This window comes from Nyctibius grandis, assembly GCF_013368605.1.
Source record: "Nyctibius grandis isolate bNycGra1 chromosome W unlocalized genomic scaffold, bNycGra1.pri SUPER_W_unloc_2, whole genome shotgun sequence".
NCBI lineage: Eukaryota > Metazoa > Chordata > Aves > Nyctibiiformes > Nyctibiidae > Nyctibius > Nyctibius grandis.
In genome coordinates, this window is record NW_027167473.1 from 4,041,855 (window position 1) to 4,057,187 (window position 15,333).

The 15,333-nt window shown below is 48.6% G+C and overlaps 1 protein-coding gene across 4 annotated transcripts in view; it reads right to left on the reverse strand.

Moving 5' to 3' along the window:
* Positions 1-15,333, reverse strand: part of LOC137677193 (E3 ubiquitin-protein ligase KCMF1-like) — an 89,296-nt gene that overhangs the window by 13,439 nt on the left and 60,524 nt on the right. For all 4 annotated transcript variants that reach the window (XM_068424462.1, XM_068424461.1, XM_068424460.1 and 1 more), the window contains exon 4: positions 622-723. In XM_068424462.1, coding sequence (XP_068280563.1) covers positions 622-723 — 102 coding nt within the window. The remainder of the gene's footprint in view (positions 1-621; positions 724-15,333) is intronic.

Sequence of the window (15,333 nt, forward strand, 5' to 3'; positions counted from 1 at the left end):
TACTTAGTCTTAGAGAAACCAAGGTCACTGCTGAATTCCTCACTGCTTATGAGTGAAGAGCCGAAGGGGGGTCGCAGCTGCAGTGGGGAGCGGACAGGGCAGGTGACCCAAAATTGACCAACGAGGGTATTCCATCCTATACACGTCATTCTCGGTATAAAGTGGGGGGATCACGAGGGTCTCGCTCTTTTCTGCTATGGCCGGTGTCCAAGGAGGACTCCGTCTGTTTTCCTGCTGCCCCCGATCCCGATCCATGCATCCCTGAATACAGCTCTCGACCGTTGCTAGGCCCAGGCTGGGCCTTCCCGGAGCCTGCCCTGCAGTGCCGGTGGTGACGTGGCTGACTTCAGGGGAGCTCAATCTTGGTTTTGTATATATATTTGTATATATTTGATTATTTCTATTATTATTATTATACTCTTTTCCATTATTATAGTTTATTAAAACTGTTTTAACTTTCCAACCCGGAAGTCTCTCTCCCTTTTCCCTTTCCCTTTGGGGGGAGGGGGGGGGATAACAGAGGGCATCTGCCACAGGTTTAATAACTGGCCCAGCTTTAAACCGTGACAAGCTATCATAAGGAATAGTCTATCCCTTTTCCCTCAACTTCAGAAAGGATATTAAATCTCTAGGAGCTCTGTGTTCCAGTGTAAGATGAGCTGCAAAGTCATCTGTGACATGATTAGGATCCCCTCCAGGTAATGCTGCACATATTGGACAAATCTGAAACAACAAAGTGAGAAAAAACAAACACAACCAACTTTACACAACTCACAAAACACATAATTCAGAGTTGATGACTTGACATGTATTCTTATACTTTAAATATCACATTCCAATCATATATCTAAACAGCTATGGGTTTAAAACAGTAAATGTGTTCAAATGCAGCTGTTAATTTTAGTATCTTTTTAAGATGCACTTTTCCTTGTAATTATGCTTTAAATAATACCATGGAAACCAAAAAGTAAAATTTTCAAACCCTATTTGCAATGTTTTGGTTTTCAAACTTGTCTTTATATGTCAATTCCAGCACAGACAGTAGGCCTGGTTACACAGGATTACTGCTTGTATGTACCTGCATATGACATTATCAAGTTCGTTTACTGCTCTTTGAATACCCAAGCAACTTCTCATTCATCTCACCAGAGAAGCATGGAAAGGAGAATGAAACCAGATGTGAATATTCATTAAAGTATCACCACTGAGACCACCCACTGAGATTACACACAAGTAGAAATTTAGCAGAGAAGTGAAACTCCTTATTCCTACCAAGTATTTTTGGAGATGGCATTATAGTTTTATTTTATCCTTAAGCCTAAACACACATTTTAAAAAAGTCTAGGGACACTTACTGTCACAGCAACCTTCATTTATTATTTTTATTTTTCCTCCCAACAACTTTGCATCCACCTGACAGAAGTGTGCCTTAAAAGTCCTTTGCAACAGTTTTGCAGGTCAGCCTTAAGGTTTGACAGATAACAGGTTAATAAGCCAGAAAGGAGAAACTTCCACACAGTATATGTCTCCATTTACCCCACACCCAGGGCTAAACAATAGCCAGTTGTTCTATCACCCAATGTCCCCAACAGAGAAAGGGAATTAGGAAAAGAAGGGACACTCATGGGTTGAAATTTAAACACTTTTAATAAAACCAATATCAATACTAATACAAAATACACAAAGTTATACTCAGCCTGTAGAGTGGTGATGAGTCCCTCCAGCAATAGTAACCATTGAGGAGAGAAAAGGGGAGAAGGAGAATGAGAGAAAAAGAAAGGAGAAAAAAAAAAGAGCAGAGCAAAGAGGGCAGCCCCCATCCCCACCAAGCTTTCCCATTTATAGTGAACCTGACATTAACAATATAGAACACACCTGTGGGCCAGCCTGGGCCAGCTGCCCTGGATTTAACTGCTAATGGCCTTGATCACCATACCACAGCTGGCCACAGACTGAAACCAAATGTAACAGAAAAATGATTCTATAAATTTTATCCCTGCAAAACCAGGACAAGATTCCACCCCTTATTCTATATCATTTACATCACATCCAAGTCAGTACTATTTTCCCCATCTCTTAACATATATATATATATATATATACACACACACAGATACCATTCTCTTAGTCTATGGATTCCTTAAGAAGTTAATTGAATTAATTCAGTCCAAAACTGCGGGTTCCTTTTCTCATAAAAGTCTTTCAGGGCAGGAAAAAATGATGTGGGATTCACTCAGTTGGCAGATCAGGACCAGGCGTCAATACAGTGTTATGGCCTGGTGAAGTTGGGCACAGCAGGATGATGCGTTGCATCTTGATCTTGCAGCTGGTGCATCTGGTGCAGCCCATGTTCATGGTCTGGGGTGATTCTTACTGTGATAATAACTAGAGAAATGATGACAAGCAGTATCCTATAACAATTAGCATCATACAGTTCAAGTTACTGGCTATTCTCACCCAGAATCAAATCTCCTTGGGGTACACGTTTAACTTCCCCATCCTCCTGCATCATCCACCACCTGCAACCAGGTCCCTGAGCAAAAGCAATCCCACACATAGGTTTGCCTTTGCTCGAGGCAGGAGTCATCCAAACTGTTTTCCCCAACATATTCCTTGTGTGAACCACAGGGACTTTATCCCCCTCTACAGTGCACAACAGCTCGGATTGAGCAGGACCAGCCCGGTTGACAGATCCCCTGGTATTAACTAACCAGGTGGCCTTTGCTAAGTGATCATCCCAGTTTTTGAAAGTCCCAGCACCCACTGCTTTCAGTGTCATCTTCAACAGTCCATTACATCGTTCCACTTTCCCGGCGGCTGGTGCATGGTAGGGGATGTGATAGATCCCTTCAATACCAGGCTCTTCAGCCCAGGTGCCTATGAGGCTATTTCAGAAATGAGTCCCATTGTCTGACTCGATTCTTTCCGCAGTGCCATGTCACCACAAAATCTGCTTCTCAAGGCCCACAATAGTGTTACGGGCAGTGACATGAGGCACAGGGTGTGTTTCCAACCAGCCAGTACTTGCTTCCACCATCGTGAGCACATGGCACTTGCCTTGGCGGGTGCGTGGAAGCGAGATGTAATCAATCTGCCAGGCCTCTCCATACTTATATTTCAGCCATCGTCCTCCATACCACAGGGGTTTCAGCCATTTGGCTTGTTTAATTGCAGCGCATGTTTCACATTCGTGGATGACCTGTGCGATGGTGTCCATGGTCAAATCCACCCCTCGGTCATGGGCCCATCTGTATGTGGCATCTCTGCCTTGATGGCCTGATGTATTATGGGCCCACCGAGCTAAAAATAGTTCACCTTTATGCTGCCAGTCCAGGTCTACTTGTGACACTTTGATCTTAGCAGCTTGAGCCACCTGCTGGTTGTTTTGATGTTCCTCAGTGGCTCTGCTCTTGGGTACATGGGCATGTATGTGACCTACCTTCACAACCAGATTCTCTAATCAGGTAGCAATATCCTGCCATAATTCCGCTGCCCAGATGGGTTTGCCTCTGTGCTGCCAGTTGTTTTTCTTCCAGTGCTTCAGCCATCCCCACAGGGCATTTGCTACCATCCACGAGTCAGTGTACAGGGAGAGTACTGGCCATTTTTCTTGCTCAGCAATATCTAGAGCCAGCTGGATGGCTTTTACCTCTGCAAACTGACTCGACTCACTGTCTCCCTCAGCTGCTTCTGCCACTCATCACATAGGACTCCACACAGCACCTTTCCACCTTCGCTGCTTGCCTACAATGCAGCAAGATCCATCAGTGAACAAGGCATGATGCTTCTCATTCTCTGATAGTCTGTTGTATGGTGGGGCCTCTTCAGCACGCATGACCTCCTCCTCTGGCAGCATTCCAAAATCTTTGCCTTCCGGCCAGTCCCTGATTACTTCCAGAATTCCTGGGCGATTGAGGTTCCCTATTGGGGCCCGCTGAGTAATCAACGCAACCCACTTACTCCATGTAGCATCGGTTGCATGATGTGTAGAGGGGGTCTGTCCTTTAAACAGCCAGTTCAACACTGGCAATTGGGGCACCAGGAGGAGCGGTGCCTCAGTGCCAATTACTTCTGAGGCGCCTCAAACTCCTTCATAGGCTGCCAGTATCTTTTTCAGTTGGAGTATAACGGTCCTCTGATCCTCTGTATCCCCGGCTCCAAAACCCCAGGGGTCGACCTCAAGTCTCCCCTGGTGCCTTTTGCCAGAGACTCCAGGTAGGACCATTCTCCCCAGCTGCAGTATAGAGGACGTTCTTTCCATCTGGTCCCATCCACACTGGTCCAAGGGCCACTGCATGGACTATCTCTTGTTTGATTTGCTCAAAAGCCTGTTGTTGCTCAGGGCCCCATTTCAAGTCATTCTTCTTCCGAGTCACTTCATAGAGAGGGCTCACAGTCTGACTGTAATGGGGAATGTGCATCCTCCAGAAGCCTACTATGCCTAGGAAAGCTTGGGTCTCCCTTTTGTTAGTTGGCAGAGACATGGCTGTTATTTTGTTGATCACATCCATTGGGATCTGACGGCAGCCATCTTGCCACTTGATCCCTAAGAACTGGATCTCTTTTGCAGGTCCCTTGACCTTAGCAGGTTTAATGGCAAAACCAGCTTCTAGAAGGATTTGAATGACTTTTTCCCCTTTCTCAAAAACTTCCCCTGCTGTATCACCCCATACAATGATGTCATCAATGTACTGCAGGTGTTCCAGAGCTCCACCCTTCTCCAGTGCAGTCTGGACCAGTCCATGGCAAATGGTGGGGCTATGTTTCCACCCCTGGGGCAGTCAATTCCAGATGTACTGGATGCCCCTCCAGGTGAAGGCAAACTGTTGCCTACACTCTGCTGCCAAAGGAATGGAGAAAAAAAGCATTTGCCATGTCAGTCATGGCATACCACTTCACTGCCTTTGACTCCAGTTCATAATGGAGTTTTAACATGTCCGGTACAGCAGCACTCAGTGGTGGTTTGACTTCATTCAGGCCACAACAGTCCACAGTTAGTCTCCATTCCCCATTGGACTTTCACACTGGCCATATGAGACTGTTGAAGGGTGAACATGTTTTGCTGATCAATCCTTGGTTCTCCAGTTGACAGATCAGCTCATGGATGGGGATCAGGGAGTCTCTATTAGTCCGATATTATCATCGGTGGACCATTATAGTAGCAATGGGCACCTTGTGCTCCTCGACCCTCAGCAGCCCCACCATAGAAGGGCCCTCTGATAGACTGGGCAGAGTAGACAGCTGTCTAATTTCTTCCGTCTCCACGGCCGCTACACCAAACGCCCACCAGTACCCCCTCGGGTCCTGTCTGGAGAGCTTCCCATTGGAAACTGGAGCAACAAATCTCCTGGAAAAAGCCCCATTCCTAATCGATTCACCTTACAACTCATGTATGTGTGTCTGTAAAGCCAAGGTAGGTTTTCCATCCCATTTCCTCATGTCTTCTCCACGGTCACATAGGAAAAACCACAGGGCCCCTCATGATGTATACAGTCTCTCCTGAGCAGGTCTTGCAGGGAAACGCTGTCTCCTGATGGCTGAGACATTCTTTGGTCCAGGTGGGGAGCAGGGTCTGTCCTCCATCTGGGACAATTTTTCCAACACCTCACCAAGCAGTTCTGTGGATTTGTCAGACGGTTTTCCCACAGCTGAGACGCTGGCCCGTGGGGAGGAAAAGAGACTGACTGCATATTGCTACATACAATTATCTATGTCACCCACCATTGGTGCGTCAGCATCTGCCCAGCTAAATAACTCTAACGTGTTGCCGTACGATGGTGGCACGCTCAGTACCCACTTGCGCCACCTGGGTCCAGTGACTTTGAGTGCATCTGGATCTAGTGGTGTCTCTGGGTCATCCAGGTCAGCAAAAATCAGCTCCCGCACAGCTATTTCCCTCGGATTCTTAACCCCTCTCTCAATGGTTGTCCACTTGCCTGGGTGGTATATGACATCATCCCTAAAGGGATACCTCTTCCTCATACTTAACAGGAGTTACCACCACAGTGAGGGGCTCTGCACCACTTGCAAGACCCCTATCAATGCCCACTTCTCTAGCCATCGGTCCCAGCTGCTTGGCTTCTCTACCCTCTAACTCAAAACCATTGGCTCCCTTATCCCAGCAGTAGAGCAGCCAAGTAACAGGTTGCTCGCCTTCATGACGGCTGTAATCTTTACATAGATCTCACAGCTCACTCAGGGGTAGAGATCAAGTGGTCACCTCTGGCTCGTTCTCCTGTGATGTCCCTAGTAGGCCATCATGACCTGCTCTTCTCGTGTACTTCCATTTCTGTACAGGGGCAACTGATACTGGCACTGGTTGAGTCCCTAGGTTAGCTGCATCCCCCATCCCTGGGGGCTGATTATCTGCAGCCCTTGTTGCTGAAGTCTGGGCCATCACAGCAAGTGCTTCCTGGAGTTGGGTGATCACAGTACCCAGTGCAGAGATCTGAACAGCCTCTAGGGTAGCCGGGGTGCCTGCTGCAGGGACTGGCAGGGTCTGAGAATCTTAAATGCCAGTCATGGGGGCCAGGGCTGCTGTGGTGCCTGTTACAGTGGTTGCAGCAGCTGTGCTGTATCCACCCTTATAGCCATGTTTAAGCAAGAGCAAGAACTGAAAGACATTCAAAAGGCCTGACACTATGAGCATGGTGGTTGAAACATCCCACGGGCATTCAAAATTCTCTAAAGCCATTGAGATCAGCCTCAAGGGAAAAGGAAAGTACATGTCACCCACTCCCATTCCATAGAAATCAGAAGTGGGCACAGTTCCAAAAGAATTTATAATACCATAAACTAATGCCAAACACCATAGCAGAGTGATACCTCCCATTCCATGACCAAAAGCAATAAACCTCACAAAATCAATAAGAAAGAGCGGTAGGGCTGCAAATTCAAGTAGCCACCCCAAAAGCAACACTAAAAAATCCCAGAGAATTCTGCCCAGCAATCATCCTACCAACATCAACATAACGAACGCTCGTAACAAATCTGGTCAAATCTGTGAAAACTTCAACCCTCTGCGACTCTCAGAGTAAAGTCTACGGTTCTCCCAGGTGAGCTATTTACATTGGGTGCCAAATAAACTATCTCCCTTTAGCCCACACCCAGGGCTAAACAATAAGCAGTTGTTCTATCACCCAATCTCCCCTCCCCAGCCAAGAAAGGGTATTGGGAAAAGGAGAAAGACTCATGGGTTGAAATTTAAACAGATTTAATAAAATAATAAAACCAACATCAATAGTAATACAAAAGACACAAAATTATACTTAGCCCATCAAGTGGTAGCAACTCCCTCTAGGGATAGTAACCACAGATAGAGAGGGGAGTCCCCTTCCCCAGCAAGCTTTCACCATTTATAGTGAACCTGACATTAATGTTACAGGACACACCTGTGGGCCAGCCTGGGTCAGCTGCCCTGCATTTAACTGCTAATGGCCCTGATCACCATGGCTGGCCACAAACTGAAACAAAATGTAACAGAAAAGTGATTCTATAAATTTTATCCCCACGAAACCAGGACAGTATGTTAGGTCTTAACTACTTTTCCAGGGAGATCAACCTGGACTTTGCAAGTGATAAGACTGTAAACTAGGGGGGAAACCCCGGACACCAGACTGGGAGGGGTGAGGGAATCAATAGAACCATACAAACCAATCAAGAGACATGCAGGAGGAAGGGAAAGCAGGGAGGAACAAAGGGAAGGGTAGACAGAAAGGGGTATAAAGTGGGCCATTCACATGTAAAACAGAGCTGGTCACTATGTTTGTCTTGTTGAGCCCTGAGCCTGATCACCACAGTCTGTCCTGTCTTATATCTTCTTATTAAATCTTAACCATCTCTCTGCATAATCTCACTCTCTACCCCATGTGTATGTATGCTGTAAGGACTAAGTGCCAGCTACTGGTGAGACCTGTGTACATGTGAATGAAATTTCATGCCAGCTACTGAAGTCAGACTGGGGCTGTAGGTGCTCCTGTGGTCTGTGGTATCAGCTACTGGAACAAGGGAGGGTTGCAGCATGAGTAGTTGTAGGGGCCATAGCTCTCTAGACCTAGGGTGAGTACTACAAACTTTGTGATAGCTACTAGGGGGGGCTGTCATAAGTGGATTTGATGCCAGCTACTCCAGTCAGACCAGGGGTGCAGGCACCCCTGGCCTGTGGTGTCAGCTACTGGACTGAGGGGGTCTTAACATCAGCTACTGGAGCGAGCCGTGGTCTCTGCCTCCAGCCACTGGGGCAGGAATGGTGCATGTCCCAAAAACCAGCTAATGCGGAGGACCAGCATGAGTGAGGGGCCCAGCATTGGTGGCTGGAGCAGGACCGCCAGTCACAGCCCATGTGGTGCCTGGTGCCAGCTGCTGGGGGAAAGGGGGCATGGGTATCTGTATTGGCTAGCAAACTTCAAGCTGGATTAGCTAATGAGCAGGGAGGAGCCTCGAGTCTAGGCAGGAGTATGAAGCAGGCAAGGGTCTGTACTGGTATGTCCCATGCTTGTGAATGGAGAGTGCCTGTAGGATGAATGCATGTGTGTTTGCTAGTGAGCATCAAGCTGGACTAGCTGGCAAGTGGGAGACCTGCAAAACAGGTAAGAGTGCCTGGAATCCAGGCAGGTGTCCTGGACAAAGAGGGCCGTGCTGGTACTCAAGGGACCACAGTGAATGTGTGTATGCTTGTGAATCTAGAAATTATCATGTGTGTACCTTCACTAGTGACCTTCCATCTCTAACAGCTGAAAAGGAAGAAGGGGACAAAGCATTTGACACTGTCCCAGATGACACCCTTGTCTCTAAATTGGAGAGACATGGACTTGACGAATGGACCCCTCGGTGGATAAGGAATTGGCTGGATGGTTGCACTCAGAGTTGCAGTCAACAGCTTGATGGCCAAGCAGAGACCAGTAATGAGTGGCGTTCCTCAGGGGTCGGTATTGGAATCAGTGCTGTTTAACATCTTTGTCAGCGACATGGACAGTGGGATGGAGTGCGCCCTCAGCAAGTTTGCTGATGACACCAAGCTGTGTGGTGTGGTCGACACACACTGGAGGGAAGGGATGCCATCCAGAGGGACCTTGACAGGCTTGAGAGGTGGGCCTGCGTGAACCACATGAAGTTCAACAAGGCCAAGTGCAAGGTCCTGCATGTGGGTCGGGGCAATCCCAAGCACAAATACAGGCTGGGTGGAGAATGGATTGAGAGCAGCCCTGAGGAGAAGGACTTGGGGGTGATGGGTGACGAGAAGCTCACCATGACCTGGCAATGTACGCTTGCAGCCCAGAGAGTCAACCATGTCCTGGGCTGCATCAAAAGCAGCGTGGCAGCAGGTCGAGGGAGGGGATTCTGCCCCTTTGCTCCGCTCTCCTGAGACACCCCCTGCAGTGCTGTGTCCAGCTCTGGGGCCCCCAACATAGGAAGGGCAGGGAGCTGTTGGAACGAGTCCAGAGGAGGCCATGAAGATGATCAGAGGGCTGGAGCACCTCTCCTATGAAGACAGGCTGAGAGAGTTGGGGCTGTTCAGCCTGGAGAAGAGAAGGCTCCGGGGAGACCTTCTAGCAGCCTTCCAGTACCTGAAGGGGGCCTACAGGAAAGCAGGAGAGGGGCTTTTTACAAGGGCATGGAGTGATAGGACGAGGGGTAACCATTTCAAACTGAAAGAGGGTAGTTTTAGATTAGAACTTAGGAAGAAATTCTTTATTGTGAGGGTGGTGAGACCCTGGAACAGGTTGCCCAGAGAAGCTGTGGCTGCCCCCTCCCTGGCAGTGTTCAAGGCCAGGTTGGATGGGGCTTGGAGCAACCTGGTCTGGTGGAAGGTGTCCCTGCCCGTGGCAGGGGGGTTGGAACTAGATGGGCTTTAAGGTCCCTTCCAACCCAAACCAGTGTGTGATTCTATGACTTGACTGCATATACTTATGTTTTATGCAAGTCCTACATGTAGGTGCTGTTGAAGGCAGCACAATGTCTGTGGTCATCTGTGTGATGGGCCATGTCAGTGTCCTCTGTGTGTGTACGGGTCCCTGGAATACATGCTCAGCTTCACTACTGGTTAAACCTGCAAACAGGAAAGTGGCAGCTGCATCCCTCAGCCTAGGAAGAGGCCCCAGGTCCCTGGGCTGGGCTTCAGCAGCTGAGCAGAAGGGAGTCCTGAGCTGGAGAACGTGGCCACACTCTTAACATCCCTCAAAATTAACAGATCGCCATATTACTTTGAATGAAATCCAGGAGATTATTAAAAAGCCTTAAGCCAGTTAGGCTCCAAACATCACAGTTGACTCAATAGTTTCTAGATCTGTTCTCTTATTACTACTACCTCCCTATTTATACAAGTATACTGGTTTTGGCTGGGATAGAGTTAAATTTCTTCATAATAGCCCATATAATGCTATGCTTTGGCTTTGTGATCAAAAGAGCGTTGATAACACACCAATGTTTTAGCTATTGCTGAACAGCTCTCACACAGCATCAAGACTTTTTCTGTCTCTCACACCACCCCCACAGCAGATAGACTGGGGATGTACAAGAGGTTGGGAGGGGACGCAGCTGAGACAGCCAATCCCAACTTACCAAAGGGATATTCCATACCATATGCCATTGTGCTCAGCAATAAAAACCACGGGGAAGAAAGAAGGGAGGATGTTCAGAGTTATGGCATTTGTCTTCCCGAGTAACCATTACACGTGATGGAGCCCCTGCTTTCCTGGAGATGGCTGAACACCTGCCTGACGATGGGAAGTAGAGAATGAATTCCTTGTTTTGCTTTGCTTGCGTGTGCAGCTTTTGCTTTACCTGTTAAACTGTCTTTATCTCCACCCACGAGTTTTTGCACTTTTACCCTTCTTATTGCCCCCCCCCCATCCCACTAGGGGCAGGGGGGAAGTGAGCAAGCAGTTGTGTGGTGCTTAGTTGCCAGCCAGGGTTAAACCACAACCAGCGTTTTTGGCACCCAAGATGGGACTCAAAGGGTTTGAGAAAATGACAGATTTGACCAGAGCATATCAGAGGGAACATATAAATATTACAGCTGTTTAACCATTGCTGACCACAATATTAATTTTTCTGTTCTCGATATTAGTTTATCTGATCTGTGCCATGCTCCCTTGTTTGCTGTACATGTTAAAGACACTTTTTGGCTTGAGAAGACACCAGAAGCTGCCCCAGTGGCCAACAGAGCCAGTTCCAATCAGCTCTAAGACAGACCCGCCCCTGGCCAAAGCTGAGCCAATCAGTGATGGTGGTAGCACCTCTGTGATAACATATTTAAGAAAGAGTAAAAAAGATGCACAGCAGCAGCTGTGAGAGAGGAGTGAGGAAATGTGAGAGAAACAACCCTGCAGACATGAAGGTCAGTGAAGATGGAGGAGGAGGAGGTACTCTAGGCAGCAGAGCACAGATTCGCCTGCAGCCTGTGGAGAAGACTATGGTGACACAGGTTGTCCCCCTGCAACCCATGGAGGAACACATCAGAGCACATATCCACACTGCAGCCCGTGGAGGACCCCACGCCAGAGGAGGTGGATGTGCCCTGAAGGAAGCTGCAGCCCATGGAGAGGAGACCACGCAGGAGCAGATTTTCTGGCAGGAACTGTGACCCTGTGGGGGACCCACGCAGGAGCAGTCTGTTCCTGAAGAAATGCAGCCCATGGGAAGGACCCACACTGGAGCAGTTCATGAAGGACTGTATCCCGTGGGAGGGACCCCATGCTGGAGCAGGGGAAGAGTGTGAGGAGGAATGTCCTGGTTTGGCCTAAACCAGGCCGATTTTCCTTTCAGTGATTTTTACTTTCAGCTAAGTCTCCTCTAAATAACTGCACTTTCTGAAACTAACTGCATGTTTTTGCAGACAGTGTCTGCTTCCAGGACTGATAACGCTCGAAGTTTGTAGTTATCACTGAGGCACCGGTAGGGATGTTGTGCAGTAAGGCTCTTGCTGTACTTTTTTCTTAGAGAAACCAAGGTCACCGCTGGATTCCTCACTGCTTACAAGTGAAAAGCTGAAGGGGGGGTCGCAGCTGCAGGGGGGAGCAGACAGGGCAGGTGACCCAATATTGACCAACGAGGGTATTCCATCCCATACACGTCATTCTCGGTATAAAGCGGGGGGATCACGAGGGTCTCGCTCCTCTTGCTCGCTCTTGCTCATTCTGCTATGGCCGGTGTCCAAGGAGGACTCTGTCTGTTTTCCTGCTGCCCCCGATCCTGATCTGTGCATCCCTGAATCCAGTTCTCGACCGTCGCTAGGCCCAGCCTGGGCCTTCCCGGAGCCTGCCCTGCAGTGCCGGTGGTGACGTTGCTGACATCGGGGGAGCTCGATCTTGGTTTTGTATATATATTTGTATATATTTGATTATTCCAATATTATTATTATACTCTTTTTCATTATTATAGGTTTATTAAAACTGTTTTAACTTTCCAACCCGTAAGTCTCTCTCCCTTTTCCCTTTCCCTTTCCCTTCGGGTGGGGGGGGGGGAGGGTTAACAGAGAGCGTCTGCTGCAGGTTTAATCGCCAGCCCAGCTTTAAACCGTGACAAGGAAGGAGCAGCAGAGATGAAGTGTTATGAACTGACTGCAACCCCCATTCCCTGTCCCCCTGCGCCGCTCAGGGAGGGAAAAGGAGGTAGAAGAGTTGGGAGTGAAGTTGAGCCTTGGAAGAGGGGAGGGGTGGGGGGAAGGTGTTTTTAGATTTGTTCTTATTTGTTATTGTCCTACTCTGTTTAATTGGCAATAAATTAAACTAATTTCCCCAAGTCAAGTCTGTCTTGCCTCTGATGGTAATTGCTGAGTGATCTCCCTGTCCTTATCTCGACCTGTGAGCTTTTTGATGTATTTTCTACCCATCTTGTTCTGGGGAGGGAGGTGAGATAGAGCAGCTTGGTGGGCACCTGGCAGCCAGCCAAGGTTGACCCACCTTACCTGGTCCTTTCATTTTGTCTAGTTGCTGCCTTACTAAATACAGAATGCATCTGCTAAGTGTGACTGAGTAGCAGAAACTGATGACTTCATCCTGAAATTTGACTCAAAGATTATATCTGATGGCATTTCTTAAAATTTTCAGAGCTGCAACCCTAAAAAACTCCTGCCTGAATGCTATGTTTTGTTAATCACTCCACTCTACTGAAACCCAGTAGCAACAGTAACAATCATCATGATGCCAGCCACGTCCATCTGCACTTACCCTGTATTGCTAGCCATTATACTTGATCATTTAATGGAGAAATAATAATTACTGAGGTTTTAATTCTAAAAATAAAGAAATATAGACCAATAGTTCATATGTTCTTAGGAAAGACCAGGACATCTTTGAGTTTCAGAACAGGTTGACCAATTTTACCTTCTCTACTACTCCTTCACATAAGGCCCTTGGCAGGCTCTAAGGAGAGAGATTCTCCTTCCCCCACATAATTCGAGGGGAGCTGCTGTCACCAAGGGGAGCTGCTCCAGAGCCGGCCCATCCTGCAATGGAGCAGCAGATCTCGGCACACAGGGGCTTTTTCTGAGGTAAGGAAACGCCAGGGCAGCGTCGAGAGACCACCAGGAGCCGGCAGCTCTCCGGAGAGTCGCTGATGAGGCAGGGGTGTTGCCAGAGCAACCGCGACCCCTCCTACAAAAGGCGGCCTTGGGAGCGCCAGTGGCCTTGGGAGCACCAGCGACCAGGAGCGCTGTGTCAGCCAGGGCGTGGCAGTTCACACAGAAGGGCGCGCAGGAAGGGCCCTGCAAACTGCCTGTAGGTCCACAGCCCAGGGAAGTGCGCTAGGTTCCCTGCCACAATGGTGAGCACTCGCCTCAGAGCCAAACCCAGCGTTTTGGCAGAGAAAGCCCATGAGAAGTCTGATGCTTCCACCCAGATGGAACCAGTAAGGAAGGAGACTTCAGTACAGGTGGTAGGCTACAATGAGTGCCCCAACCCTTCCCCTGGAGAAAAGGTTAAGTATCTGCTTCAGGTGTGCACAGGCTGATGATCTGTTACGTGAAGTGGCTGAGTTGAAGAAAACAGAAGGCTGCGCAGTATTACGGGAGCTGAGGCAGAGACAGATAGGTGGAATCAGCACCATGCACCATTAGAAGGCACCACTGAGAAAGAGGCTCCTTGGACCCTGGTGACCCACAAAAGCAGGACTCCGCCTCAGTTTCCACCCTCCAGTATCACAACTAAAACCAGATATGAAGCTCTAACAGCTATAGATACCCATGAGCAACATCCACAAGGTGAAACCATACCTGCAGCACACAGTGGATACCGTAAGAAGAAATGACAAGTGCTCATAATGGGTGACCCTCTGTTGAGGGGCACTGAGGCGCCCATCTGCCGACCTGACAGTCACGAGAGGTGTGCTGCCTTCTGGGTGCTATGGTGTGAGATATTGCTGAGAGGGTGCCACAACTTGTCAAGACAACAGACTACTATCCCCTGCTGCTCTTTCATGTGGGCATGAATGACACCATGAGCCGGAACCTGGGTAGGATCAAGGAAGACTACAAAGCCCTGGGGGTGCAAGTGAAGAATATTGGTGCCCAAGTTATCTTTTCCTCCATTTTGCCAGTCAGAGGAAAGGGGGCAGCCAGAAATAGACGTATAACGGAAATCAAGTCTTGGCTTCGTGGCTGGTGCTATCGTGAGGGTTTTGGCTTGTATGACAATGGGACACTCTTTGAAGACTATAACCTGTTAGGGAGGGATGGGATCCACCTGTCTAGAAGAGGCAATGGAATCTTTGCAGCAGGCTGGCCAATGTGGTGAGGCGGGCTTTAAACTGAAGGACTTAGGGGTTGGGGTCCAGAGTGGTAATGCTTGTGCCATCGCTTCCAATGGGGGAATAAGCCAGGCCAATCAGAACAGTGAGAAAGGTTCATTAGCTGCCTCCCAAAATGGGAACCAAAAGGCCAACCACCTCAAGGGTGTGTATGGCTATGGTGGATCCTCTTGCGCCTCTCCTGGGAAACCTGCATGCTTGGCTACCTCTCTGAAATGCCTGTACACCAATGCACGCAGCATGGGGAATAAACAGGAAGAACTGGAGATCTATGTGCGGTCGCAGGGCCATGATCTCATTGCAATTACAGAGACATGGTGGGATAGCTCGCCTGACTGGAATGCTGTCATGGATGGCGACATACTTTTTAGGAAGGACAGGCCAGCAAGGCGAGGAGGTGGAGTTGCCCTTTATGTGAGAGAGCAACTGGAATGTATCAAGCTCTGCCTATGGGGTGGATGAAGAACGAGTTAAGAGCTTATGGGTAAGAATCAAGGGGCAGGCTAATATGGGTGACACTGTTGTAGGGGTTTACTACAGGCCACCTGATCAGGAAGAGGAAGTAGGTGAGGCCTTCTACAGACAGCT